Consider the following 27,531-nt stretch of genomic DNA (forward strand, 5'->3'; position numbering starts at 1 on the left):
TTAGATTTTAAATTTTCCAATTTTTTGGTGTTCCGATTTTTCAGTTTCTGGATTTTTCAATCTGCCTGTTTAAAATTAAAACTTTGAATAATTTGGAAGTCGAGAAATTGACAAAATTAATAAATTAAACTTGAAAAAACAAAAAATTGTGATATTGGTCGAAACCAAATAAATCCAAATTTTTCGAAAAATTGTAAAATTTGGTTTTGCGAATTTTATTTTTTATGATAACCCTTATATTTATGTTAAAATAAATCAACATTTTTACAAGGACATCAATTTAGACAAATCCAGTGTAATACTAATAAATAATAACAGTACCGTATTCCCAAATTTTCGAAAAATGGAGTGAGTCGTTCTTGATTTTAATCAATACAATAAATTGCCTTTAAGTTTATTTTTTTTTTTTTTGAATCAACATGTATACGTAAATTTAAAAACTACGAGTGCCTTGATAAATTAAGAAATTCAGGGAAGTTGTTAGTTATACTCAATTTTTATGTTAGTGAATCAAACCACATCTTAGAAAATTATTAAAAGATATATTAAAAGGCCTTCGTTTTTTAACATCTTCGAATTTTCCGTGTTTACAATTTTTCAAAATTACAGAACTTTCGTAATACTAAAATAACATTACATTTTTGTAAAATTCTAACAATAAACTTATATTTTTAAAGATATGTAATTGAAAAGAATAAAAATATTTAAAATTATATTAAAAAATGATACATCAAAATAAAAATAGAGACAAATCTCCGCCACCATCTATGATTCGAACGCATTATGTTACGCGTTGAACCGTATCTAAGTGACCAATTTTTATTAAGTAGAACACGGCCAGACTAATTAAGTATCGAATATCGCAATTAAAATCCGCAGTATTTTGAAGGCAAACCACACACTGGCAACACTAATTAAATAAACAAGTTCTTAGTCGAAGGCTTCTTCCAAAGACAATCTGGCGAACCACCCATGCATAATCTGCACCCACGTATCCCTTGCATTTTCCAGATAATAACCCTTAACGTCGTCGTAAAGCTCGCTCCAGTTATCGTTCACTATTTTATTAATCCGTTCACCCATCTCTTTATCAATCCCCAGAAAACCCATATCCATGAACACCGACTCTGGTTTCCCGTCAAAACTGGTCGTCACGGGCTTAACATACGTCTTATTGCGCCTTTTGGCTTCTTCGTACGTCATATCAAACGTCCACTTGAATTTCCCTGAAACAACCCATCAAAAAAAAAAAAAAAATAGTCACTCAAAACGTACTATAAATCGCCGAACTCGGACCCTCTCCCTGGACCCGATTCCGCAACATATGTCCATCGATCTTAAAATAACACTCGCTCTTCAGTTCGGGCCAGAACGCGGCCAAATGAAGAGTTTTCGCCTCGAAGTCGATACTGAAAGCAAAAGTTTCAACAAATTCGCTTTCCATCCACGCCACTCACTCGAATTTTTCGATATCCACTCGGACCAAATTGTGGAATTTGCAATCTGTTAGGTCCGACGAGATGTTCACTAAGGGCGTGTTCACACTAGCCTGGATTTTCGGGATGTATAGCGGGTCGAGGCTGGCCATTTTGAGTTCTTTGTAGGGGCGGTTTAGCTGGGTGGCGCCGAAGCGGGCGGCGTCCAGGAGGCAGCCGCGGAAGTCGGGTTGGTGGCGGTTGCATTTTTTGAAATTGGGGGCTGGAAGGTTTAAGGTTTCAGGGCTTCGGGGGTGGTTTTTGGGTGAGACTTACGCAGTTGGACGGCTTGGGCGGCGACGATGGTCGCGAGTAGTGATGCGAAGAGTTTCATTTTCGTACTGGTTTGGTAGTTATTTTGCGCACTTTATTTATAACCTTGTAGTGATGTGATGTAAACGAGTGAAAGAAAGACGTTGTGTGTAAATTTTTATGAGGTGGTGGGAGGTGTGAGGTTGTTTTTCAGATTGGTTATTATACGTTGCGTAAAAGGAGTTATTATGTGGCGGTTAACCTTTGCGGTACGACTGATATTGTGTTTTTTTGGTTATTATTATTTTTTTTAAGAATGTGAATAATTTTATACTTTTTATTGGTAGACAAAGTGTTGTCGGTACCCAGCAGCGAGGGTATTACACTGCTCCGCCTCCTTAGTGCGGGTTTTTCTCGACTTTTCATGACCCCTAGAGTACGAAGAAATAGGTCTCCCGTTTGCTGTCTGTTTGTCTGTCTGTCTGTCTGTCATCTGTCTGGATTTATTTGCCTAGGACCAATTTTCTTTAGATTTAAAAAATTTTTAATATCACAGTTTTTCGTTTTTTTTCATTTCTTTTTTCAATGTTTCTTTCAATTTTAATTTTTTAATATTACGATTTTTCGATTTTCAAGTTTCTCAACTTTTAATTTTTGATTTTTAAAATTTTCATTTCTACAATTTTTCATGTTCTTGATTTCCAATTTGTAGATTTTCAAAGTTTTCGTTTTAAACAGACAAATTGAAAAATACCGAAAATGAATTTATCGGCCAATCTAAATGAAAATCGAGAAATCAAAAAGTCCAAAAATCAAACATTTGAAAGAACGAACAAATGAAAAATCGAAGATCAAATCTTACAATTTTTCGAAAAGCTAGACTTACTTATCTTCGACCAATTTTTTGATATCACAATTTTTCGTTTTCCCTTTTTTTCGTTTCTCATTTTTTAATTTTTCCCTTTTTAAATGTTTCGGTTTCATAATTTTTCGATTTTTCAGCTTAAATTTTTTCAGTTTTTCAATGTCTTGACTTCCATATTTTTCAACTTTTCGTTTTGAAATTTTTCGATATCCCTATTTTTCATTTTTAGATTTTTCAGTTTCTCAATTTTTCAAGTTTCTGATTTTTATTTTTCATTTTCCCGATTTTTTCATTTTCATTTTGTCGATTTTGTATCGCAGTTTTTCGTTTTTCGTTTCCTTTCTTTTTTCAACGTTTCTTTCAATTTTAATTTTTGGATTTCTCAATTGCCCGATTTTCCAATTTCTCTAATTTTCAATATTTCGATTTTTCGATTTTCAAGTTTCTCAATTTATAATTTTTGATTTTTCAAATTTTCATTTCTGCAATTTTTCAAGTTCTTGATTTCCAATTTGTAGATTTTCAAAGTATTCGTTTTAAACAGACAAATTAAAAAATACCAAAATTGAAACCTCGGAAATGAAAAATCGAGAAATAGAAAAAAATTTAAATTTCAAGAAATCAGAGTCCAAAAATAAAAAATTTAGAAGGACGAAAAAATTAAAAATCGAAGATCAAATCTTACAATTTTTCGAAAAATCTAGACTTCGACCAATTTTTTGATTTCACAATTTTTCGTTTTCCCTTTTTTTCGTTTTAACTTTAATTTTTTTAGTTTTTCAATGTCTTGACTTCCATATTTTTCAACTTTTCGTTTTGGAATTTTTCATTTTCCCGATTTTTTCATTTCTATTTTGTCGATTTTATATCTTCCATTATCCTTAATTTTTCAATTTTCCCTTTTTTCAGAGTTTCGGTTTCAAAATTTTTCGATTTTTAGCTGTAATTTTTTCGATTCAGAATTTTTTGATGTACTATTTTTCGTTTGTCAATTTTTCAAGTTCTTGATTTTTATTTTTCATTTTCATTTTGTCGATTTTGTATCAGTTTTTTGTTCTTTCATTTCCTTTATTTGTTTCATTGTTTCTTTGGATTTTATAATTTTTCGTTTATTCAATTTTTCAAATTTTCAATCTTTGATTATTCCATTCCTCAATTTCCCAATTTTCGAAGTTTCGTTTTTACGCTTTTTCCAATTTTGCAAGTTATCCATTTCGTTATTCCAAGAATTGGAAAATCAAAAAATTAAAAATTGAAAACCAAAAATCTGAAAAAATACTGAAAAACCAAAGCACTGAAGAAACGAAAGACTGAAATTTTGAAAAACTGTAAAACCCAATGAACGAAGTTTTAAAATCCAATTAAAGAAAAATAGAAAAAAATCTAAAATCGTAAATATTGAAAAAGTGATTTTTTTTTTTAATTATTAGATGCATATTTAAAACGAAAACTAGAAAAATTGAAAAATCGAGAAACTGAAAATTCTAAAATTGAAAAAATTCGCATTGAAAAAAGAAATATTGTAAAATCATACAGTGAATAACCAAAAAAAAAGAAAAACAATTAAGAAAACAAAAAACCGAAACGAAAAATTGACGAATCAAAAAATCGTAAAAATTAAGACAATAAAAACCGAAACCAAAAATTACAGGTCGAAAATTTGAAGAAATGAAAAATTAAAGAATCGAAAAATTGAAAAGTGAAAACTGAAAACTTGAAAAATTTTAAATAAAAAGTTGCAAAATCTAAGCATTGAAGAATCGAAAAAAAAATGAAAAGTTGAAACACCGCAAATCGAAAAATTGGAGAAACGAAAAATTGATAACATTGTTTTTGCAAAAACAAAAATTATAAAATCGGAACATTGAAAATTAAAAAAAATGTGAAATTTGAAGAAATGAAAAATTAAAGAATCGAAAAATTGGAAATTAGAAATTGAAAACTAAAGAAATATTAAACCGAAAAATTGCCAAAGTCGAAAAATCGAAGAAACAAAAAAATTATTTTGTATATTATTTTGAAAAATTGAAAATACGAAAAATTGAAAAAATTAAAACCGAAACCAAAATTTGAAGAATTGACGAATCGAAAAAATGAAAATTCGAGAAAGTTAAAATTGAAAAATTAAAAATTCCATTTTTCTTTTTTTGATTTCTAGATTTTTCAATTTTTGATATCTCAATTTTAGATTTTTCAGTTTTTTGATTTTTCAATTTTTGGTCTGAGGTTTCTAAATTTTTGAATTAATTAATTTTTTGGGATTTAGATTTTGGTATTTTAAGAATTTGGAAATTTTGGTGTTTTCAGGATTTGACCATTTTGGTGTTTTTAGGATTTGAGGATTGTGATGTTTAGAAGATTTGAGGATTTTTTTGAAGATTTGTGAATTTCCCAATTTTCCGATGTTTCAATAATGATCGAAACCAAAATTTGCAAATTCAAAATTTGAAGAATTAACGAATCGATAAAATGAAAATTCGAGAAAGTTGAAATTGAAAAACTTTTTTCCTTTTTTTTCGTTTCTAATTTTTTAATTTTTCCCTTTTTAAATGTTTCGGTTTCATAATTTTTCGATTTTCTAACTTTAATTTTTTCAGTTTTTCAATGTCTTCACTTCCATATTTTTCAACTTTTTGTTTTGGAATTTTTCAATATCCCTATTTTTTATTTTTAGATTTTTCAGTTTCTCAAGTTTTCAAGTTTCTGATTTTTATTTTTCATTTTCCCGATTTTTTCATTTTCATTTTATCGATTTTATATCACAGTAAAAAAACCGACGCCAAAAGTTGCAAATCGAAAATTTGAAGAAATGAAAAATTAAAGAATCGAAAAATTGAAGAAACAAAAAGTTAAAAATCGCATTTTCAAAAATTACGAAAAATTGAAAAAATTGCAATTGATTAATAAAAAATTATAAAATCGGAGCATTAAAAAATCGAAAAATTATAAAAATTAAGAAACCAAAAACTAAAACCAAAATTTGCAAATTCAAAGTATGAAGAATTAACGAATCGAAAAATGAAAATTCCTGAAAGTTCAAATGAAAAATTGAAAAATCCATTTTGCGACTTTTCCATTCTCGATTTTTCAATTTTTCGATTTCTCAATTTTAGATTTTTCAGTTTTTTGATTTTTTGAGGCTTCTAAATTTTTGGATTAATCGATTTTTTGGGATTTGGAGATTTTGGTGTTTTAAGAATTTGGGAGTTTTGGTGTTTTCAGGATTTGAGTGTTTTGGTATTTTGAGGACTTGAGGATTTTGGTGTTTTGAGGATTTGAGGGTTTAGGTCTTATGGGAATTTGGGGATTTTGATCTTATGAGAAATTGGGGTTTTGATGTTTCGAAGATTTAAGGATTTAGGTATTTTACGGATTTGAGGATTTGAGAATTTTTGTTGATTCAGGATTTTGGCGTCTTTAGAAATTGAAAATTTTGATATTTTGAAGATTTGAGGAATTTTGAGGATTTGAGGATTTCCCAATTTTCTGTTTCAGTTTTACGATTTTTCAGTTTTTCGATTTTTCAATTTTAAATAAAAAATTAAAGAATCGAAATTTTGAAAAAGTAAAAAATTAAAAACTCGAGAAATTAAAAAAAAAATAGCTAATATTGCATTCTTCAATTTCTCGTTTCTTCAATTTTTCAAATTTTTGATTTTTCAAAGTTGTCATTTTATACTTTTTCTCTTTCATTTTTGATTTTTCAAATTTACAAAGTATGAATTTTTCCATATTTTTTTTATTCGAAAAAATGAAAACATCGGAAAAGATTGAATTGTCGAAAAACTAAAAAAAAACGACAAATTGAAATATCAAAAAACAAAAGAAAAATCGAGAAAACTCAAAAATTGTAGCATTGTCAGATCGAAAAATTGAAAAATTAAACATCAAGAAATTGAAAAATTGAAAATCTAAAAATTTGGAAAATCGAATTAATGAAAAAGTGAAAAATTATTTAAATTATTATTACATGTCTAAAATGAAAACTAGAAACATTGCAAATCAAAAATTGAAGAAACGAAAAACTGAAAAGTTGTGAAACTGAAAATCTAAAATTTAAAAAGCGAAAAATTAAAGAACTAAAACAGAACATAAATTCAGAAAATTAAAAAATTACAAATCAAAAAATTGAAGAAACGGAAAATTGAAAAAATTGTAAAATTTGAAGAAAAAGATTATAAAATCGGAACCAAAATTTGCAAATTGAAAATTTGAGTACTTAAATGCAAAAAATCGAAATTTTGAAAAGGAATTGAGAACTAGAAAATTTTTAAAGCAAAAAAAAATGAAAAATCGAAAAATCGTAAATGGAAAAATTGGAGAAACTAGAAATTGATTAAATTCTTATTGCAAAAACAAAAATCCATTTTTCTACTTTTCGATTTCTCGATTTTTCGATTTCTCAATTTTTTAGATTTTTCAGTTTTTTAATTTTTCAATTTTTCAATTTTTGAGGTTTTTAAATTTTTGGATGAATCGGTTTTTTGGGATTTGGAGATTTTGATGTTTTAAGAATTTGCGAATTTTGGTGTTTTTAGGATTCGAAAAATTGATAAAATTGGTTTTGCAAAAACAAAGATTATAAAATAGTACTATTGAAAAATCGAAAAATTCTAAATAAAATAAAAACTGAAACCAAAAGTTGTAAATCGAAAATTTGAAAAAATGAAAAATTAAAGAATCGAAAAATTGAAAAGTAAAAACTGAAAAGTAGAGAAATTTTAAAACGAAAAATTGCAAAATCAAAAAATCGAAGAAACAAAAAATTAAAAATCGCATTTTGAGAAATTGAAAATACGAAAAATTGAAAAAATTACAATTGAATAAACAAAAAAATATAAAGCAGCGGAGCATTAAAAAAATCGAAAAATTATAAAAATTAAGAAAATGAAAGCTGACACCAAAATTTGCAAATTGAAAATCTAAAGAATTAACGAATCGCTTTCAATTTTTCAAATTTTGAGGTTTCTAATTTTTCGGATGAATTGATTTTTTGTATTTGGAGATTTTGGTGTTTTAAGAATTTGGGAATTTTGTGTCATCAATTCCCAATTTTCCGATGTTTCAGTTCAACGATTTTTCAATTTTTCGATTCTTTAATTTTTCGATTTTTCAATTTTAAGTAAAAAATTATAGAATCGAAATTTTGGAAAGTAAAAAAAATTTAAAACTCGAGAAATTTTGAATACAAAAATTGGAAAATCCAGACACTAAACAAATTCCAAAAATTGCAAACTCTAAAAATTGAAGAACGAAAAAGTGAAAAAGAATTAATAAGAATAAATTGCAAATTAAAAACCTCAAAAATTAAAGATAGGAAACCCGAGAAATTCTAATCGAAAAATTGCAAAACAAATACATTTTTTTCTTATTTAAATACTGTTACATTCACTACAAGACACATTTCAGTTATCGAAAGCTTCCTCCAGCGACAATTCGCTGAAAAATCCGCTGAAAATCTCGAGCCAATCCGTCCTCGATTTCTCCAGATAAACGTCTTTGACCAGCTCGAAAATATCCCTCCAATTGTTATTAATAGCCCTTATGACACTCCGAACTAGACTTTTATCGCCTCGACGAACCCTCACTAACTCAAAAATAACGTCCTCTGGTTGAGCGTCGAAACTACTGTCAGAAAGTTGAACGTACGTTTTATTGCCCTTTCTGGCTTCTTCGTACTCGAGATTGAACGTCCACTCCAAATTTTGTACGAAAATAAAATAACAGTCATTTTACTAAAAAAATAACAGTCCACGAATAATAATAATAATAATAATTGAACTTACTATACGTTATATCAACCATGCCTTTCTTTTTTTTATTTTTTTTTTCAATTTTTTAAGTCACCAATTTAAACAAACAAACTGAAAAATTCCAAAACTGAGATGTAGAAAAACTGAAAAATCGAAGCATCAAAAATTGAGAAAATTAACAAAAAAAATTGAAAAACCAAGAAATAAAAAAAATTGAATATCAAGAAATCGAAACACCACTAAAACGAAAATTTGACAAGTCGAGAATAAAAAATTTAAGAAATCGAAAAAATCAAAAAATCGTACAATTTTTCGAAAAATTGTTTCGTTTTTCCCCTTTCTTGGATTTTGTAATTTTTCTATTTTCATTTTCCTGCATTTTCAATTTTCTCCTTTTTCGATGTTTCGGTTTCATAATTTTTCAATTTTTCAACTTTCATTTTTCGTTTGTCGATTTCTCTGTTTCTAAATTTGATTTTTCTTGATTTTTTAATTTTCATTTTATCGATTTTATATCACAATTTTTGGTTTTTCATTTCCTCTATTTATTTCATTGTTTCGATTTTATAATTTTTTATTTATTCAATTTTTCAAAATTTCAATGCTGGATCTTTCAATTCCTCAGTTTGTCAATTTTTAGAATCTTCGAAGTTTCGTTTTTATACTTTTTCCAATTTTGCAATTTTTCCATATTTTTTTATCCCAAAAGTTGAAAAATCATAAAATTAAAAATCCAAAAACCCAAAAAATTCGAAAAAACTACAAAATCGAGAAACTTACGAATAAAAAAAGTAACGAACCGAAAAATTCGAAAGAAAAAACGAATCGAACTGGAAAACCCAAAAATTGGAAAATCGAATGAATGATGTTTTAAAATCCAATAACAGGAAAATGGAAAGAAAATCCTAAATATTGAAAAAGAGAAGAATTTTTAAAATTATTAGACGTATATTTAAAAGGAAAACTAGAAAATCTGCACATCAAATATTCAAGAAATGAAAACCTCAAAAATCGAGAAACTGAAAAATCTAAAATTGAAAAAATTAAGAATTAAAAAATCTAAAAGTTATAAAAAAAAGAAATATAAAATCATGACATTGAAAATCCACAACAAAAAGAAAAAAAATCAAACAAATAAAAAACCGAAACGACAACTTGCAAATCGAAAAATTGATGAAACGAAAAATTGTAAAAATTAAGAAAATAAAAACATGAGAAATTGAAAAATAGCAAATCGAAAAATTGGAGAAACGAAAAATTGATAAAATTGTTATCGTATAAACAAAAAATTATAAAATCCGAAAAATTGAAAAATCAAATCAAAAACTCTAAAAATAAAAAAAAAACCGACGCCAAAAGTTGCAAATCGAAAATCTGAAAAATGAAAATTGAAAGAATCGAAAAATTGAAGAAACAAAAAATAAAAAATCGCATTTTCAAAAATTGAAATTACGAAAAATTGAAAAAAGTACAATTGATTAATAAACCAAAGACCAAAACTGAAATTTGAAGAATTAGCAAATCGATAAAATGAAAATTCCTGAAAGTTTAAATGAAAAATTGAAAAACCCATTTTGCGACTTTTCGATTCTCGATTTTTCAATTTTTCGATTTCTCAATTTTAGATTTTTCAGATTTTTAATTTTTTTGAGGTTTCTAAATTTTTGGATTAATCGATTTTTTGGGGTTTGGAGATTTTGGTGTTTTAAGAATTTGGGAGTTTTGGTGTTTTGAGGACTGAGGGTTTAGGTCTTATGGGAATTTGGGGATTTTGGTATTTTACGGATTTGAAGATTTGGGGAATTGTCGAATTGTACCATTGGAAGATCGGAAAATTGAAAAATTAAACATCAAGAAATTGAAAATTTGAAAATCCAAAAATTTGGAAAATCGAATAAATGAAAAATTGAAAAAGTATTTAAATTATTATTACATGTCTAAAATGAAAACTAGAAACATTACAAATCAAAAAGTGAAGAAACGAAAAACTGGAAAGTCGTGAAACTGAAAAATCTAAAATTTAAAAAGCGAAAAATTAAAGAAATAAAACAGAAATTGAAAAATTTCACATTGAAAAAAGAAAAATCATAAATTCAGAAAATTAAAAAATTACAAATAAAAAAATTAAAGAAAGGGAAAATTGAAAAAAAAATTGAATAAAAAAGATTATAAAATCGGAACCAAAAGTTGCAAATTGAAAATTTGGGTACATAAATAAAAAAAATCGAAATTTTGAAAAGAAATTGAGAACTAGAAAAATTTTAAAGCAAAAAAAAACTGAAAAATTGACGAATCGTAAATGGAAAAATTGGAGAAACGAGAAATTGATTAAATACTTATTGCAAAAACAAAAATCGATTTTTCTACTTTTCGATTTCTCGATTTATCGATTTCTTAATTTTAGATTTTTCAGTTTTTTGATTTTTCAATTTTTCAAATTTTGAGGTTTTAAATGTTTGGATGAATCGATTTTTTGGGATTTGGAGATTTTGGTGTTTTAAGAATTTGGGAATTTTGGTGTTTTTAGGATTCGAACAATTGATAAAATTGGTTTTGCAAAAGCAAAAATTATAAAATAGTACTATTGAAAAATTGAAAAATTCTAAAAAGAAAATAAAAACTGAATCCAAAAGTTGTAAATCGAAAATTTGAAGAAATGAAAAATTAAAGAATCGAAAAATTGAGAACTAAACACTGAAAACTAGAGAAATTTTAAAACGAAAAATTGCAAAATCAAAAAATCGAAGAAACAAAAAATTAAAAATCGCATTTTGAAAAATTGAAAATACGAAAAATTGAAAAAATTAGAATTGAATAAACAAAAAAATATAAAGCAGCGGAACATTAAAAAACCGAAAAATTATAAAAATTAAGAAAATGAAAGCTGACACCAAAATTTGCAAATTCAAAATTTAAAGAATTAAGGAATCGCTTTCAATTTTTCAAATTTTGAGGTTTCTAATTTTTCGGATGAATTAATTTTTTGTATTTGGAGATTCTGGTGTTTTAAGAATTTGGGAATTTTGTGTTATCAATTCCCAATTTTCGGATGTTTCATTGTAACGATTTTTCAATTTTTCGATTCTTTAATTTTTCGATTTTTCAATCTTAAATAAAAAATTATAGAATCGAAATTTTGGAAAGTAAAAAAAATTGAAAACTCGAGAAATTTTGAATACAAAAATTGGAAAATCCAAACACTAAACAAATTCGAAAAATTGCAAACTCTAAAAATTGAAGAACGAAAAAGTGAAAAAGATTTAATAAGATTAAATTGCAAATTGAAAAACTGAAAAATTAAAGATTGAAAACCCGAGAAATTCTGATCGAAAAATTGCAAAAAAATACATTTTTTGGTTGATTGAACTGTTTTCAGGGGCTTAGAACATAAAAAAAAACCGCACCTTGACTACTAATATAATATTAATATTATTTTATCATAGAAAAAAGGAACATTTTTTTCTTATTTAAATACTGTTACATTCACTACAAGACACATTTCAGTTATCGAAAGCTTCCTCCAGCGACACTTCGCTGAAAAAACCGCTGAAAATCTCGAGCCAATCCGTCCTCGATTTCTCCAGATAAACGTCTTTGACTAGTTCAAAAATATCCCTCCAATTGTTATTAATAGCCCTTATGACGCTCCGAACTAGACTTTTATCGCCTCGACGAACCCTCACTAACTCAAAAATAACGTCCTCTGGTTGAGCGTCGAAACTACTGTCAGAAAGTTGAACGTACGTTTTATTGCCCTTTCTGGCCTCTTCGTACTCGAGATTGAACGTCCACTTCAAGTTTTCTACGAAAATAAAATAATATTCCACGTAAATAATAATAATAATAATAATAATAATAACTTACTGTACGTTATGTCAACTACGCCTTCAGCTATGACATCCGTGAAAAGAATTTGGCCTGCGTTTTTGAAAAAACAGCGACTTTTCTGGTATGGCCAGTAGGCGCTCATTTGGATAGTTTTGCCCTCGAAGTCCACGCTACAACAAAATAAAAATAGTGGTTAAGATAGGTAGTCCTAAAAGTACAAAAGTGATAGGGTACTCGAATTGCTCCACGTTTAGATGCAGTAAATTGTAGAGCTGGCACTCAGTTAACTCCGAAGTGACGTTGAATAAAAGCGTGTGGACGCTGGTTTCGATCCTTTTGACGTACAAGGGGTCCAAGGTTGGCATTTTCAGGTCGTCGTACGGTCGGTTGAGTTGCGTGAGTGCGTGTCGGGCGGCTTGCAGCAAACACCCGCGGAAATTCGCCTGTTTTCGGTTGCATGTTTTGAAATTTGAGGCTGGATTTTTCAAAATAAGTACACAATTTTTATTTTTTTTAATTAAATTTTGAATTCTTACGTAATTTGACTGATTCAGTGGCGGCGACGATGGCACAAACTAGCACGCAGAGTTTCATTTTGGCACTGTTTGGTCGTTGGCTCGTCTCGTGATTATAACCAGTTTTTTATTGTTTAAGTGTATTCATGAATGCGACTGAGGAGAGACAGGTTTATAGAATGATACAGAAAAAATCTGAGAAATTTCTTTCTTTGTTGATATGGATAATCCCGATGCGATCAATGCACGAACCGGACAAAGAGGATGTTTCAAAGTCGTTAAAAATTCACGCGGGACTTTTTTTTTCACTTCCTGTTTTTATTATTGGGCTTTTTTATCTCCGGTTATCGGAAGCTTCCTCGAGTGATGCTATCTGAAACCACCTGTTCATAATCTGGAACTGATTGTATTTCGGTCTAAGCAAATAAGTGTGTGGCGTCAGCGATTGTGGTGCGTTGACACGTGTGAGCAATTTTTGGGAGGTAGTAGGTTTCAAATTGATTGTGTTTTATCTCTAATAGATCGTTTATGTGGAGGTAAAATGGTGTTAGTCCAAGGGTGGGTCCTTGAGGTACATCATGTTTGATCTATCCTAACAACGTACTCTTGTATTTGTGGTTTATGAATCCATGTTGAATTTTTATACTAGTTTTTTGGGAAAAAAATCAAAGTTGTAGATATTTAACAATTTTTAGAATTTTCGCATTCCTAAATTTCTCGGTTCTCCAGATTTTCGATTTTTTATTTTTTTCAGTTTTGACGTTTCAAAAGTTTCTGATTTTTTCGATTTTTCTATGTCCCAATTTCCCGATAAATCGATTTTTTGCTTTTTCGACTTCGTGATTTCTCAATTTTTTGATTTTTCAGTTTCCCAATTGATCAATTTTTCGATTTCGGCTTCCATTTGTCAACTTTTCGATTTTCCGACTTTTTTTTTCAGCGGTGAGATTTTTCGATTTTTTTCCATTTTTTGACGTTTCTCAATTTTCAATCTTTCCAACTTTTCGGTGTCCCAATTTCCCGGTTAATCGATTTTTTGCTTTTTCGACTTTTCGATTTTTTTGATATTTATATATTTTGAATTCTCAATTTCCCGAACTTTCAGTTTTACGATTTTTCAATTTTTCGAGTTTTCAATTTCTTGATGAATCGATTTTTTCCTTTTTCGACTTCTTGATTTCTCGATTTTTTGATTTTTCGGTTTCCCAATTGTTCAATTTTTCGATTTCGGCTTCCATTTGTCAACTTTTCGATTTTGCGACTTTCCTTTTTTTCAGCGGTGCGATTTTTCGATTTTTTTTCCATTTTTTGACGTTTCTAAATTTTAGATTTTTTCGACTTTCCGAAGTTTCAGTTTTTCGATTTTTCGATTTCTTGATTAATCGATTTTTTCGTTTTTCGACTTCTTGTTTTTTGATTTTTTGGTTTTTGAGTTTTCCAATTCTTTCGATTTTCAGGTTTATGATTTTTCAATTTTTCGATTTTTCGGCTTAAAGTTTTCCAATTCTTCAATTTTTTGACTTTTCAACTTTATGATTTTTCAATTTTTCGATTTTGCCGCTTAAATTTTTCGACTTTTCGATTTCTCGATTTTTCGATATTTCAATAGTGGAATATTTCAATTTTTCGAGTCCTAAATTTCTCGATTTTTCAAATTTTCAATTTTTTTCCAATTTTTGACGTTTCTCAGTTTCCGATCTTTTCAACTTTTCGGTGTCCCAACTTCCCGATTAATCGATTTTTTGCTTTTTCGACTTTTCGATTTTTTTGATATTTATATACTTTGAATTCTCAATTTGCCGAACTTTCAGTTTTAGGATTTTTCAATTTTTCGAGTCTTCAATTTCTGAATGAATCGATTTTTTCCTTTTTCGACTTCTTGATTTCTCGATTTTTTGATTTTTCGGTTTCCCAATTGTTCAATTTTTCGATTTCGGCTTCCATTTGTCGACTTTTCGATTTTTCGACTTTCCTTTTTTTCAGCGGTGAGATTTTTCGATTGTTTTCCATTTTTTGAAGTTTCTAAATTTTCATTTTTCGACTTCCTGATTTCTGGATTTTTCCATTTTTGAGTTTTCAATTCTTCAATTTTTCGATTTTTTAAATTTTCGATTTTTAAGGTTCCATGTTTCAACTTTTCGATTTCTCCATCTTTCGATATCTAGTGGTGGTATTTTCAGTTTTACAATTTTTCAATTTTTGGATTTTTGAATTTTTGAACTTTGACGTTTCTAAATTTTCGATTTTTCGACTTCTTGTTTTCTCGATTTTTCCATTATTCACTTTTTCGATTCTTGCATTTTTTGATTTTTCAAATTTTCGTTTTTTTGTTATTTTCGAAGTTTTAAAATTTTTGAATTTTTCGATTTCTCAATTTCCCCATTAATCGATTTTTTGGTATTTAGGGATTTTGGTGTTTTGAGAATTTAGGAATTTTGATGTTATAAGGATTTGAAGATTTTAGTGCTTTGAAGATGTGAGGAATTTGATGTTTTCAAGATTTCAGGATTTTGGTGTTTTGAAGATTTGGGAATTTTGATTTTTTGAGGATTTGAGGATTTTGGTGTTATTAGGACCTGGGGATTTTGGTATTTTGAGGAATTGGGGATTTTGGTGTTTCGGGGATTTGAGGATTTTGGTGTTTTGAGGATTTGGGGATTTTGACGTTTTGAAGATTCGAGGATTTTGGTGTTTTGAGGATTTGGAGACTTTGGTGTTTTGAGGATTTGGGAATTTTGATGTTTTGGGGATTTGAAGATTTTGGTGGTTGGAGGATTTGGGGATTTTGATGTTTTCTGGATTTGAAGATTCCGGTGTTTTGAGGATTTAGGGATTTTGGTGTTTTGAATAATTGACGATTTTGATGTTTCGAGGATTTGAAGAAGTTGGTGTTTTGAGGATTTCAGGATTTTGGTGTTTTGAGTATTTGGGGATTTTGGTGTTTTGACCAATTGAGGATTTGAAAATTTAGGTATTTTGAAGACTTGAGGGTTTTGATATTTTGAGTTTTGATGATTTGAGGTATTGAGGATTTTGATGTTTCAAGAATTTGAGAATTTTGATGTTTTGAGAAATTGGGAATTTTGATGGTTTTGAACATTTGGGGATTTTGAGGATTTGGGAATTTTCGTGTTTTGAGGATTTCTGGGTTTTAAGGTTTTGTGGATTTGAGGATTTTGGTGTTTTTTGAGCATTAGAGGCTTTTGGTGTTTTGAGGATCTCGGGATTTTTTTTATGTTTTGAGGATTTGGGGATTTTAGTGTTTTGGGGTAATGAGGATTTTGGTGTTTTGAGAATTTGCGGATTTAGTTTTTTTTTGAGAATTTGGGAATTTTGACGCTTTGAATATTTGGCGATTTTGGTGTTTTGAGGATTTGAAGATTTTGGTGTTTTGAGGATTTGAGAATTTAGGTATTTTAAGGATACGCAGATTTTAATATTTTGGTGATTGAAGGATTTTAATCCTCTTGGTGTTGTGAGGATTTGAGGATTTCGGTGTTTTGAGCAATAGAAGATTTTGATTTTTCAATTTTTCGAAATTTCGGTTTTTGATTTTTAAATTTTTCAATTTTTGACGTTCCTAAATTTTTGTATTAATAGATTTTCGGGATTTGGAGATTTTGGTGTTTTGAGGATTTGGGAATTTTGGTGTTTTGAGGATTTGAGGATTTTGGTATTTCCCAATTTTCCGATTTTTCAATTTTGCGATTCTTTAATTTTTCGATTTTTCAATATTTGAGGTTTCTAAATTTTTGAATTTTTCGACTTGCGATTTCTCAATTTCCGGATTAATCGATTTTTTAGGATTTGGAAATTTTGGTGTTTTGAGGATTTGGGAATTTTGGTGTTGTCAGGATTTGAGAATTTTGGTGTTTTCAGGATTTGAGGATTTGAGGCTTTTGATGTTTCGAAGATTTGGGGATTTTGGTGTTTTGAGGGTTTGAGGATTTTGGTATTTTGATGGTTTGAAGATTTTAGGTATTTTAAGGATTTGAGGCTTTGAGGATTTGAGGATTTTAGTATTTTGAGGAATTGGGGATTTCACAATTTTCCAAATTTTCAATTTTGCGATTCTTTAATTTTTCGATTTTTGAATTTTTCAATATTTGAGGTCTCTAAATTTTTTGATTTTTCGACTTGCGATTTCTCAATTTCCGGATTAATCGATTTTTTAGTTTTTCAGTTCTTCAACTTTTCGATTTTTCAGGTTTCCCATTTTTAAATTTTTGTTTTTTTTTAATCTTCGATTTTCCGACTTTTCGGTTTCCCGATTTCTTAATTTTTCAATTCTGCAATTTTTCGAGATTTTTTAAATTGTAGGTTTTTCAATCTTTCAATTTCCCAGTTCAGTATTTTAAATTTTAAATTTTTCCGATTTTTGATGTTTCAATTTCTTGGTCTTTCAATTTTTAGGTTTCTCGATGTTTCGGTTTTCCGATTTTTCAGTATTTCGATTGCTCAATTTTTCGATTTTTTTAATTTTCCGATTTCTTAAATTTTGCGTCATTTCATTTAACTTTTTGATTTAGCGGTTAATTGATTTTTCAATTTTTCGATTTTTTGATCCAAGTTGACAATCGGTTTTCCGACTTCTCAATTTTTCAATATTTCAATTTTGGTAATTTTTCTATTTCTGTAGAATTTTTCGATTTTTTGATGTTTTGATGGTATATATACATATATGTATTGTACACGTAACTAAAGGGGTGTAATATAAGTATACATAAATATTTTTGAAATAATTTGACGTCGTCATCAGTGAAGGGGGTGAACAAATATATTTTTGTTAATACTTATGTATTTTGTTTTCCTTTTGTAAATTGTTGTAAATATTCTTTACAACCTGCCTGCATAATTAAAATAAAATATAGCATAAGACGGAATTTTTAGTAAAAAAATATTTCGAGAATTTCAAAAATACTTAATTCATTTAACAAATCTTGTATTTTTCTGTCACTTTTACTTAATATTTGTCCGAGACCATTTATTTAACACGAACCAGTGTCAAAATTTGAAAAGAAAACACATTCCTTGTTACAATATATTTTCAGAACAAACACAGGAATTTTCTACAACACATATTTAATTTTTTTTTTTAAACACACATCCTCAATTATCGAAAGCTTCCTCCAGCGATAACCTCGAAAACCACCCGTTCATAATCTGGAACCACGTCTGCGTCACCCTCTCAAAATAAAGACCCTTCACGTCATCAAAAAGGTCATTCCAGTTATCATTGATAGCCTTGGTCACACGATCGATTAACTCCTGGTCACCCTTCTCAGGACTGTCGAACTGCATACTAAGAAATTCCGGTTTTCCATCGAATCGACCCGTCACAGCCTTGACGTACGTTTTATTGCGCTTTTTCACCTCTTCGAACGCTAAATCGAACGTCCACTTAAAATTTTCTAAAAAAAAAAAAAAGCGTGTTAAATTGTTGTAGATAAATTTGTTGTACTTAGACACACTTACTGAAAGTCGTTTTAATAATTCCAGTTCCTTCATTGATGTCGTGTTTGAGAATTTGTCCAGACATTTTGTAAAAGCACTCACTTTTCAGTTCTAGCCAAGAAGCCGACAGTTGGATGGTTTTAGCTTCAAAATCCACACTAAAGCAAAAATTTGTGATTTTAGTTTCTGTGGAATTAAACTTAAACACAACTTACTCAAATTTTTGAATGTCCAGCTGCAAAATGTTGAAAAATTTACAGTCCGTTAACTCCGAACTAATATTTAGCAATTGTGCGTCAACGCTGGCCTCAATTTTGGGAATCACTAAAGGGTCAAGACTTATCATTTTGAGTTCTTTGTAGGGTCTATTTAATTGCGTGACCCCAAATCGCGCGGCTTCGAGCAAACAACCGCGGAAATTCGCCTGTTTTCGGTTGCATGTTTTGAAATTGGATGCTAAAAAAATGCGTCACTTTTGATTTTTTTTTTTTTTGAAAACACAAACTTACGCAGTTTTATGGCGTTTGCTGCCACTACGAAGACACAAATAACCACTAGAAGCTTCATCTCGTCACTGCTTAACAGCTACTTGGTCGCTTTTATAACTGGAATGTGTGCTGAAAAACCGTACGATTTTTTTTTAGTTTCGATTTAAATAATTAATTGAGATGTGCGGCTCTCAAACTTTTGTGCGACGAACTGACTAGTGAGGAGGTGGAAGGTACTGTGGTGAGATTGGCGCGTTTGGGGACTGCTGGAATGTGACTTAAGTTGAATGCGAACCTGTTTTGTGCGTTAAGAACTACCATTGAGTGTTTTGGGTTCGATGGCTCGTCGATTGTCTCGGTATTTAAGTCCGTTAGTCATATTTACCCTCACCCAACACTCAATGACGTCAGATTGGGGAATTATTAAGTGATTTTGTGTTGAAAAATATATAAATAAATTTTTCACAGATTTTGTTTAAGTAAATTCAAATCTGTGTAACTGTTAAGCTAGAAACAGCATTTATAAAAACTGGTTTTAAATTTAAATTCATGAGCAAACAAGTAAACGGAAAAAACTAATCGGTCGATTAATTTTTATCGAAAACTTCCACCCATGCATAATCTGCAGCCAGGTGTCGTTGATTAGCTCCAAATACACGCGTCTGACGTCATCATGTAGGTCCTCCAGTTGTCATTGACAGTCTTCCTCGCACTCTTTAAAATGGACATCCTGTATATTTGTATTCAGTGGCGGAATTAAGAATTTTAGTAAACATAAATAATATTTTATTGTTTATTTTTATTTTTATTTTATTTCGAAAAATCCAGAACGTGTAAAACCCAAAAGTCGAAATACTAAAAAATCTCAAAATGAAAAAATGGAAGAATCGAAAAACTGAGACAACTCGCAAAATTGAACGAAATATCCAAAAATTGGGAAATCGAAAAACCGAGAAATCCAAAAATCGAAATATCGAGAAATAGAAAAAAATTGAGAAATTGATAAATTGAGAAATTGAGCAATCAAAATATCCAAAAATTTTAAAAACGAGAAATTAAAATATCCAAAAGTTGAAAAAAATTTAAGAAATCGAAGTAAAAACTGTCGAAAATTTGAAAAATCTACACTTAAAAGAAAAATTGAAAATCCAAAAAGTAAAAATGGGGTGGAAACCCAAAAACTGCACACAGAAAAATTTAAAAATTGGAAAATCGACAAATTGGAATCGATTGGCCTAAAAATTTGAAAAACTGAATAAACGAAAAATTGGAAAATCGAAAGAAACAACAAAAATCAAGGAAATGAAAAAACAAAAAATTGTGATATAAAATCGAGAAAATGAAAAATAAAAAATCAGGAAAACGCAAAATAAAAGTCGGGGAGTTGAAAAATTGAGGGGACGAAAAATTGAAAAAGGGAAAAATTAAAAATCGAGAATGGGAAAAATGGAAAAATGAGAAATTGTAATATTGAAGAATTGGAAAGTTTGGAAGTCGACAAATCGTAAAATTGAAAAATCAAAAATAAAAAAACGAAAAACTGTATAACAAAACCTTGAAAAATGTAAAAAATGAAAATCAAACTTGAAAATTTTGAAGAAAAATTGAAAAAAAACTTGAAAATTTGAAAAAGTGAAAATATTGGAAGTCGAAAAATTGTAAAATTGAAAAATCAAAAATAAAAAACGAAAAATTACAAAATGAAAACTTGAAAAATCTTAAGAATCGAAAAAGTGAAAAATAAAAAAAATATGTATTATGAAATAGAAATATTGAAAATTAAAGAAATTGGAAAATCGGAAGACTGGAAATCCAAAAACTGCAAAGTGAAAAATTTAAAAATTGGAAAATCGACGAATTGGAATAGATATACCGGAAAATTTGAAAAACTGAATAAACGAAAAATTGGAAAATCGAAAGAAACAACAAAAATTAAGGAAATGAAAAAACTAAAAATTGTGATATAAAATCGAGAAAATGAAAAATAAAAATCAGGAAAATACAAAATAAAAATCGGGGAGTTGAAAAATTGAGGGGACGAAAAATTGAAAAAGGAAAAAATTAAAAATCGAGAATGTGAAAAATGGAAAAATGAAAAATTGTAATTTTGAAAAATTGGAAAAGTTGGAAGTCGACAAATTATAAAATTGAAACATCAAAAATAAGAAAACGAAAAAGTGTATAACAAAAATTTGAGAAATTTAAAAATTGGAAAATCGGCGAATTGGAATCGATTGTCCTGCAAATTTGAAAAATTGAATAAACTAAAAATTGGAAAATCGAAAGAAACAACAAAAATTAAGGAAGGGGAAAAACAAAAAATTGTGATATAAAATCGAGAAAATCAAAAATAAAAAATCAGGAAAACGCAAAATAAAAATCGGGGAGTTGAAAAATTGAGGGGACAAAAAATTGAAAAAGGAAAAAATTAAAAATCCAGAATGTGAAAAATGGAAAAATGAGAAATTGTAATATTGAAAAATTGCAAAATTTGGAAGTCCACAAATTGTAAAATTTAAAAATCAAAAATAAAAAAACGAAAAAGTGTATTACAAAAACTTGAAAAATGTAAAAAATGAAAATCAAACTTGAAAATTTGAAGAAAAATTGAAAAAAAAACATGAAAATTTGAACAAGTGAAAATTTTGGAAGTCGAGAAATTGTAAAATTGAAAAATCAAAAATAAAAAACGAAAAATTATAAAAAAAAATCTTAAGAATCGAAAAAGCGAAAAATAAAAAAAAATATGAATGATGAAATAGAAATATTTAAAATGAAAGAAATTGGAAAATCGGAAGACTGGAAATCTAAAAACTGCAAAGTGAAAAATTTAAAAATTGGAAAATCGATGAATTGGAATCGATTGGCCGGAAAATTTGAAAAATTGAATAAACGAAAAATTGGAAAATCGAAAGAAACAACAAAAATTAAGAAAATGAAAAAACAAAAAATTGTGATATAAAATCGAGGGAGTGAAAAATAAAAAATCAGGAAAACGCAAAATAAAAATCGGGGAGTTAAAAAATTGAGGGAACGAAAAATTAAAAAAGGGAAAAATTAAAAATCGACAATGTGAAAAATGGAAAAATGAAAAATTGTAATATTGAAAAATTGCCAAATTTGGAAGTCTAAAAATTGTAAAATTGAAAAATCAAAAATAAAAAACGAAAAATTACAAAATGAAAACTTGAAAATCTTGAGAATCGAAAAAATGAAAAATAAAAAAAATATGTATTATGAAATAGAAATATTTAAAATTAAAGAAATTGGAAAATCGGAAGACTGGAAATCCAAAAACTGCAAAGTGAAAAATTTAAAAATTGGAAAATCGACGAAATGGAATCGATTGGCCGGAAAATTTGAAAAATTGAATAAACGAAAAATTGGAAAATCGAAAGAAACAACAAAAATTAAGGAAATGAAAAAATAAAAAATTGTGATATAAAATCGAGAGAGTGAAAAATCAAAAATCAGGAAAACGCAAAATAAAAATCGGGGAGTTGAAAAATTGAGGGGACGAAAAATTGAAAAAGGGAAAAATTAAAAATCGAGAATGTGAAAAATGGAAAAATGAGAAATTGTAATATTGAAAAATTGCAAAATTTGGAAGTCGACAAATTGTAAAATTGAAAAATCAAAAATTAAGAAACGAAAAAGTGTTTAACAAAAACTTGAAAAATGTAAAAAATGAAAATCAAACTTGACAATTCGAAGAAAAATTGAAAAAAAACCTGAAAATTTGAAAAAATGAAAATTCTGGAAGTCGAAAAATTGTAAAATTGAAAAATCAAAAATAAAAAACGAAAAATTACAAAATGAAAACTTGAAAAATCTTAAGAATCGAAAAAGTGAAAAATAAAAAAAATATGTATTATGAAATAGAAATATTGAAAATTAAAGAAATTGGAAAATCATCGGAAGACTGGAAATCCAAAAACTGCAAAGTGAAAAATTTAAAAATTGGAAAATCGACAAATTGGAATAGATATACCGGAAAATTTGAAAAACTGAATAAACGAAAAATTGGAAAATCGAAAGAAACAACAAAAATTAAGGAAATGAAAAAACTAAAAATTGTGATATAAAATCGAGAAAATGAAAAATAAAAATCAGGAAAATGCAAAATAAAAATCGGGGAGTTGAAAAATTGAGGGGACGAAAAATTGAAAAAGGAAAAAATTAAAAATCTAGAATGTGAAAAATGGAAAAATGAAAAATTGTAATTTTGAAAAATTGGAAAAGTTGGAAGTCGACAAATTATAAAATTGAAACATCAAAAATAAGAAAACGAAAAAGTGTATAACAAAAATTTGAGAAATTTAAAAATTGGAAAATCGGCGAATTGGAATCGATTCTCCTGCAAATTTGAAAAATTGAATAAACTAAAAATTGGAAAATCGAAAGAAACAACAAAAATTAAGGAAGGGGAAAAACAAAAAATTGTGATATAAAATCGAGAAAATCAGAAATAAAAAATCAGGAAAACGCAAAATAAAAATCGGGGAGTTGAAAAATTGAGGGGACGAAAAATTGAAAAAGGGAAAAATTAGAAATCCAGAATGTGAAAAATGGAAAAATGAGAAATTGTAATATTGAAAAATTGCAAAATTTGGAAGTCCACAAATTGTAAAATTTAAAAATCAAAAATAAAAAAACGAAAAAGTGTATTACAAAAACTTGAAAAATGTAAAAAATGAAAATCAAACTTGAAAATTTGAAGAAAAATTGAAAAAAAAACATGAAAATTTGAACAAGTGAAAATTTTGGAAGTCGAGAAATTGTAAAATTGAAAAATCAAAAATAAAAAACGAAAAATTATAAAAAAAATCTTAAGAATCGAAAAAGCGAAAAATAAAAAAAAATATGAATGATGAAATAGAAATATTTAAAATGAAAGAAATTGGAAAATCGGAAGACTGGAAATCCAAAAACTGCAAAGTGAAAAATTTAAAAATTGGAAAATCGACAAATTGGAATAGATATACCGGAAAATTTGAAAAACTGAATAAACGAAAAATTGGAAAATCGAAAGGAACAACAAAAATTAAGGAAATGAAAAAAACTAAAAATTGTGATATAAAATCGAGAAAATGAAAAATAAAAATCAGGAAAATGCAAAATAAAAATCGGGGAGTTGAAAAATTGAGGGGACGAAAAATTGAAAAAGGAAAAAATTAAAAATCGAGAATGTGAAAAATGGAAAAATGAAAAATTGTAATTTTGAAAAATTGGAAAAGTTGGAAGTCGACAAATTGTAAAATTGAAACATCAAAAATAAGAAAACGAAAAAGTGTATAACAAAAATTTGAGAAATTTAAAAATTGGAAAATCGGCGAATTGGAATCGATTGTCCTGCAAATTTGAAAAATTGAATAAACTAAAAATTGGAAAATCGAAAGAAACAACAAAAATTAAGGAAGGGAAAAAACAAAAAATTGTGATATAAAATCGAGAAAGTCAAAAATAAAAAATCAGGAAAACGCAAAATAAAAATCGGGGAGTTGAAAAATTGAGGGGACGAAAAATTGAAAAAGGGAAAAATTAAAAGTCCAGAATGTGAAAAATGGAAAAATGAGAAATTGTAATATTGAAAAATTGCAAAATTTGGAAGTCCACAAATTGTAAAATTTAAAAATCAAAAATAAAAAAACGAAAAAGTGTATTACAAAAACTTGAAAAATGTAAAAAATGAAAATCAAACTTGAAAATTTGAAGAAAAATTGAAAAAAAATCATGAAAATTTGAACAAGTGAAAATTTTGGAAGTCGAGAAATTGTAAAATTGAAAAATCAAAAATAAAAAACGAAAAATTATAAAAAAAATCTAAGAATCGAAAAAGCGAAAAATAAAAAAAATATGAATGATGAAATAGAAATATTTAAAATTAAAGAAATTGGAAAATCGGAAGACTGGAAATCCAAAAACTGCAAAGTGAAAAATTTAAAAATTGGAAAATCGATGAATTGGAATCGATTGGCCGGAAAATTTAAAAAGTTGAATTAACGAAAAATTGGAAAATCGAAAGAAACAACAAAAATTAAGGAAATGAAAAAACAAAAAATTGTGATATAAAATCGAGGGAGTGAAAAATAAAAAATCAGGAAAACGCAAAATAAAAATCGGGGAGTTGAAAAATTGAGGGAACGAAAAATTAAAAAAGGGAAAAATTAAAAATCGACAATGTGAAAAATGGAAAAATGAAAAATTGTAATATTGAAAAATTGCCAAATTTGGAAGTCTAAAAATTGTAAAATTGAAAAATCAAAAATAAAAAACGAAAAATTACAAAATGAAAACTTGAAAATCTTAAGAATCGAAAAAATAAAAAATAAAAAAAATATGTATTATAAAATAGAAATATTTAAAATTAAAGAAATTGGAAAATCGGAAGACTGGAAATCCAAAAACTGCAAAGTGAAAAATTTAAAAATTGGAAAATCGACGAAATGGAATCGATTGGCCGGAAAATTTGAAAAATTGAATAAACGAAAAATTGGAAAATCGAAAGAAACAACAAAAATTAAGGAAATGAAAAAATAAAAAATTGTGATATAAAATCGAGAGAGTGAAAAATCAAAAATCAGGAAAACGCAAAATAAAAATCGGGGAGTTGAAAAATTGAGGGGACGAAAAATTGAAAAAGGGAAAAATTAAAAATCGAGAATGTGAAAAATGGAAAAATGAAAAATTGTAATATTGAAAAATTGCCAAATTTGGAAGTCTAAAAATTGTAAAATTGAAAAATCAAAAATAAAAAACGAAAAATTACAAAATGAAAACTTGAAAATCTTAAGAATCGAAAAAATAAAAAATAAAAAAAATATGTATTATGAAATAGAAATATTTAAAATTAAAGAAATTGGAAAATCGGAAGACTGGAAATCCAAAAACTGCAAAGTGAAAAATTTAAAAATTGGAAAATCGACGAAATGGAATCGATTGGCCGGAAAATTTGAAAAATTGAATAAACGAAAAATTGGAAAATCGAAAGAAACAACAAAAATTAAGGAAATGAAAAAATAAAAAATTGTGATATAAAATCGAGAGAGTGAAAAATCAAAAATCAGGAAAACGCAAAATAAAAATCGGGGAGTTGAAAAATTGAGGGGACGAAAAATTGAAAAAGGGAAAAATTAAAAATCGAGAATGTGAAAAATGGAAAAATGAAAAATTGTAATATTGAAAAATTGCCAAATTTGGAAGTCTAAAAATTGTAAAATTGAAAAATCAAAAATAAAAAACGAAAAATTACAAAATGAAAACTTGAAAATCTTGAGAATCGAAAAAATGAAAAATAAAAAAAATATGTATTATGAAATAGAAATATTTAAAATTAAAGAAATTGGAAAATCGGAAGACTGGAAATCCAAAAACTGCAAAGTGAAAAATTTAAAAATTGGAAAATCGACGAAATGGAATCGATTGGCCGGAAAATTTGAAAAATTGAATAAACGAAAAATTGGAAAATCGAAAGAAACAACAAAAATTAAGGAAATGAAAAAATAAAAAATTGTGGTATAAAATCGAGAGAGTGAAAAATCAAAAATCAGGAAAACGCAAAATAAAAATCGGGGAGTTGAAAAATTGAGGGGACGAAAAATTGAAAAAGGGAAAAACTAAAAATCGAGAATGTGAAAAATGGAAAAATGAGAAATTGTAATATTGAAAAATTGCAAAATTTGGAAGTCGACAAATTGTAAAATTGAAAAATCAAAAATTAAGAAACGAAAAAGTGTTTAACAAAAACTTGAAAAATGTAAAAAATGAAAATCAAACTTGACAATTCGAAGAAAAATTGAAAAAAAACCTGAAAATTTGAAAAAATGAAAATTCTGGAAGTCGAAAAATTGTAAAATTGAAAAATCAAAAATGAAAAACGAAAAATTACAAAATGAAAACTTGAAAAATCTTAAGAATCGAAAAAGTGAATAATAAAAAAAATGTATTATGAAATAGAAATATTGAAAATTAAAGAAATTGGAATATCGGAAGACTGGAAATCCAAAAACTGCAAACTGAAAAATTTAAAAATTGGAAAATCGACGATTTGAAATCGATTGGCCTGAAAATTTGAAAAATTGAATAAACGAAAAATTGGAAAATCGAAAGAAACAACATAAATTAAGGAAATGAAAAAACAAAAAATTGTGATGCAAAATCGAGAGAATGAAAAATCAAAAATCAGGAAAACGTAAAATAAAAATCGGCGAGTTAAAAATTGAGGGGACGAAAGATTGAAAAAGGGAAAAATTAAAAATCCAGAATGCGAAAAATGGAAAAATGAGAAAATGTAATGTTGAAAAATTGGAAAATTTGGAAGTCGACAAATTGTAAAATTGAAAATAAAAGAAAGAAATATGTATTGTAAAATCAAAATATAAAAAATTAAAGAAACTGAAAAACTGGAAGACTGGAAATCCAAAAACTGCAAATTGAAAAATTGGAAGCCTGAAAAAATTGAATAAATAAAGAATTGTAAATCGAAAGAAACAACAAAAAATAAAGGAGATAAAGACACCAAAAATTGTGTTATAAAATGTAGAAACGTCGAGAAAACATAAAATTAGTCATTCGCCAGATGGATCTCTTTACTTCGTTATCAGCAAAAAATCTTTAAATCGAATCTTACAATTATCTGCCAAAACTGAATATGTTATACCGGACTTCAAAAGCGAGGAACGTGCTGTCAAAATAACTTTAGACCAATTTACATTAAGTATCAAAAATAAAACACCCATAGATACTGTACGAGTAACCCATCAGACGACTAGCACTCACCACGCCCCTTAAATATTTCAATTACAAAACGCCACCTCCCGAATTGAAAAAATAATCCCTCCTCCCCACAAATCATCCCGCCGACCTCACTCCTCGCAATTTTCCCCCTTATAACCCATCCCG

General features: G+C 27.6%; 4 protein-coding genes across 8 annotated transcripts in view; 1 reads left to right on the top strand and 3 right to left on the bottom strand.

Moving 5' to 3' along the window:
• LOC135140472 (synaptotagmin-7) overlaps window positions 1–27,531 on the top strand; it is a 905,289-nt gene that overhangs the window by 510,384 nt on the left and 367,374 nt on the right. The window lies entirely within an intron of this gene.
• On the bottom strand, window positions 557–1,863 carry LOC135140536 (uncharacterized). The gene is made up of 4 exons (XM_064071126.1): window positions 1,752–1,863; window positions 1,458–1,698; window positions 1,276–1,409; window positions 557–1,226 (listed from the first exon to the last, which is right to left on the bottom strand). The coding sequence occupies exons 1-4, from the start codon at window positions 1,807–1,809 to the stop codon at window positions 931–933; spliced, it is 729 nt and encodes a 242-aa protein (XP_063927196.1). The 5' UTR covers window positions 1,810–1,863; the 3' UTR covers window positions 557–930.
• Window positions 11,828–12,777, bottom strand: LOC135140702 (uncharacterized). Its single transcript, XM_064071353.1, has 4 exons — window positions 12,710–12,777; window positions 12,408–12,648; window positions 12,210–12,343; window positions 11,828–12,147 (listed from the first exon to the last, which is right to left on the bottom strand). The coding sequence occupies exons 1-4, from the start codon at window positions 12,765–12,767 to the stop codon at window positions 11,846–11,848; spliced, it is 735 nt and encodes a 244-aa protein (XP_063927423.1). The 5' UTR covers window positions 12,768–12,777; the 3' UTR covers window positions 11,828–11,845.
• LOC135140565 (uncharacterized) lies at window positions 17,716–18,859 on the bottom strand. The gene is made up of 4 exons (XM_064071170.1): window positions 18,652–18,859; window positions 18,358–18,598; window positions 18,164–18,300; window positions 17,716–18,099 (listed from the first exon to the last, which is right to left on the bottom strand). The coding sequence occupies exons 1-4, from the start codon at window positions 18,707–18,709 to the stop codon at window positions 17,798–17,800; spliced, it is 738 nt and encodes a 245-aa protein (XP_063927240.1). The 5' UTR covers window positions 18,710–18,859; the 3' UTR covers window positions 17,716–17,797.

This window comes from Zophobas morio, unplaced genomic scaffold (genome assembly GCF_036711695.1).
Source record: "Zophobas morio isolate AGI-343-1 ecotype UQ-CSIRO unplaced genomic scaffold, CSIRO_AGI_Zmor_V1 ptg000040l, whole genome shotgun sequence".
Taxonomy (NCBI): Eukaryota; Metazoa; Arthropoda; class Insecta; order Coleoptera; family Tenebrionidae; genus Zophobas; species Zophobas morio.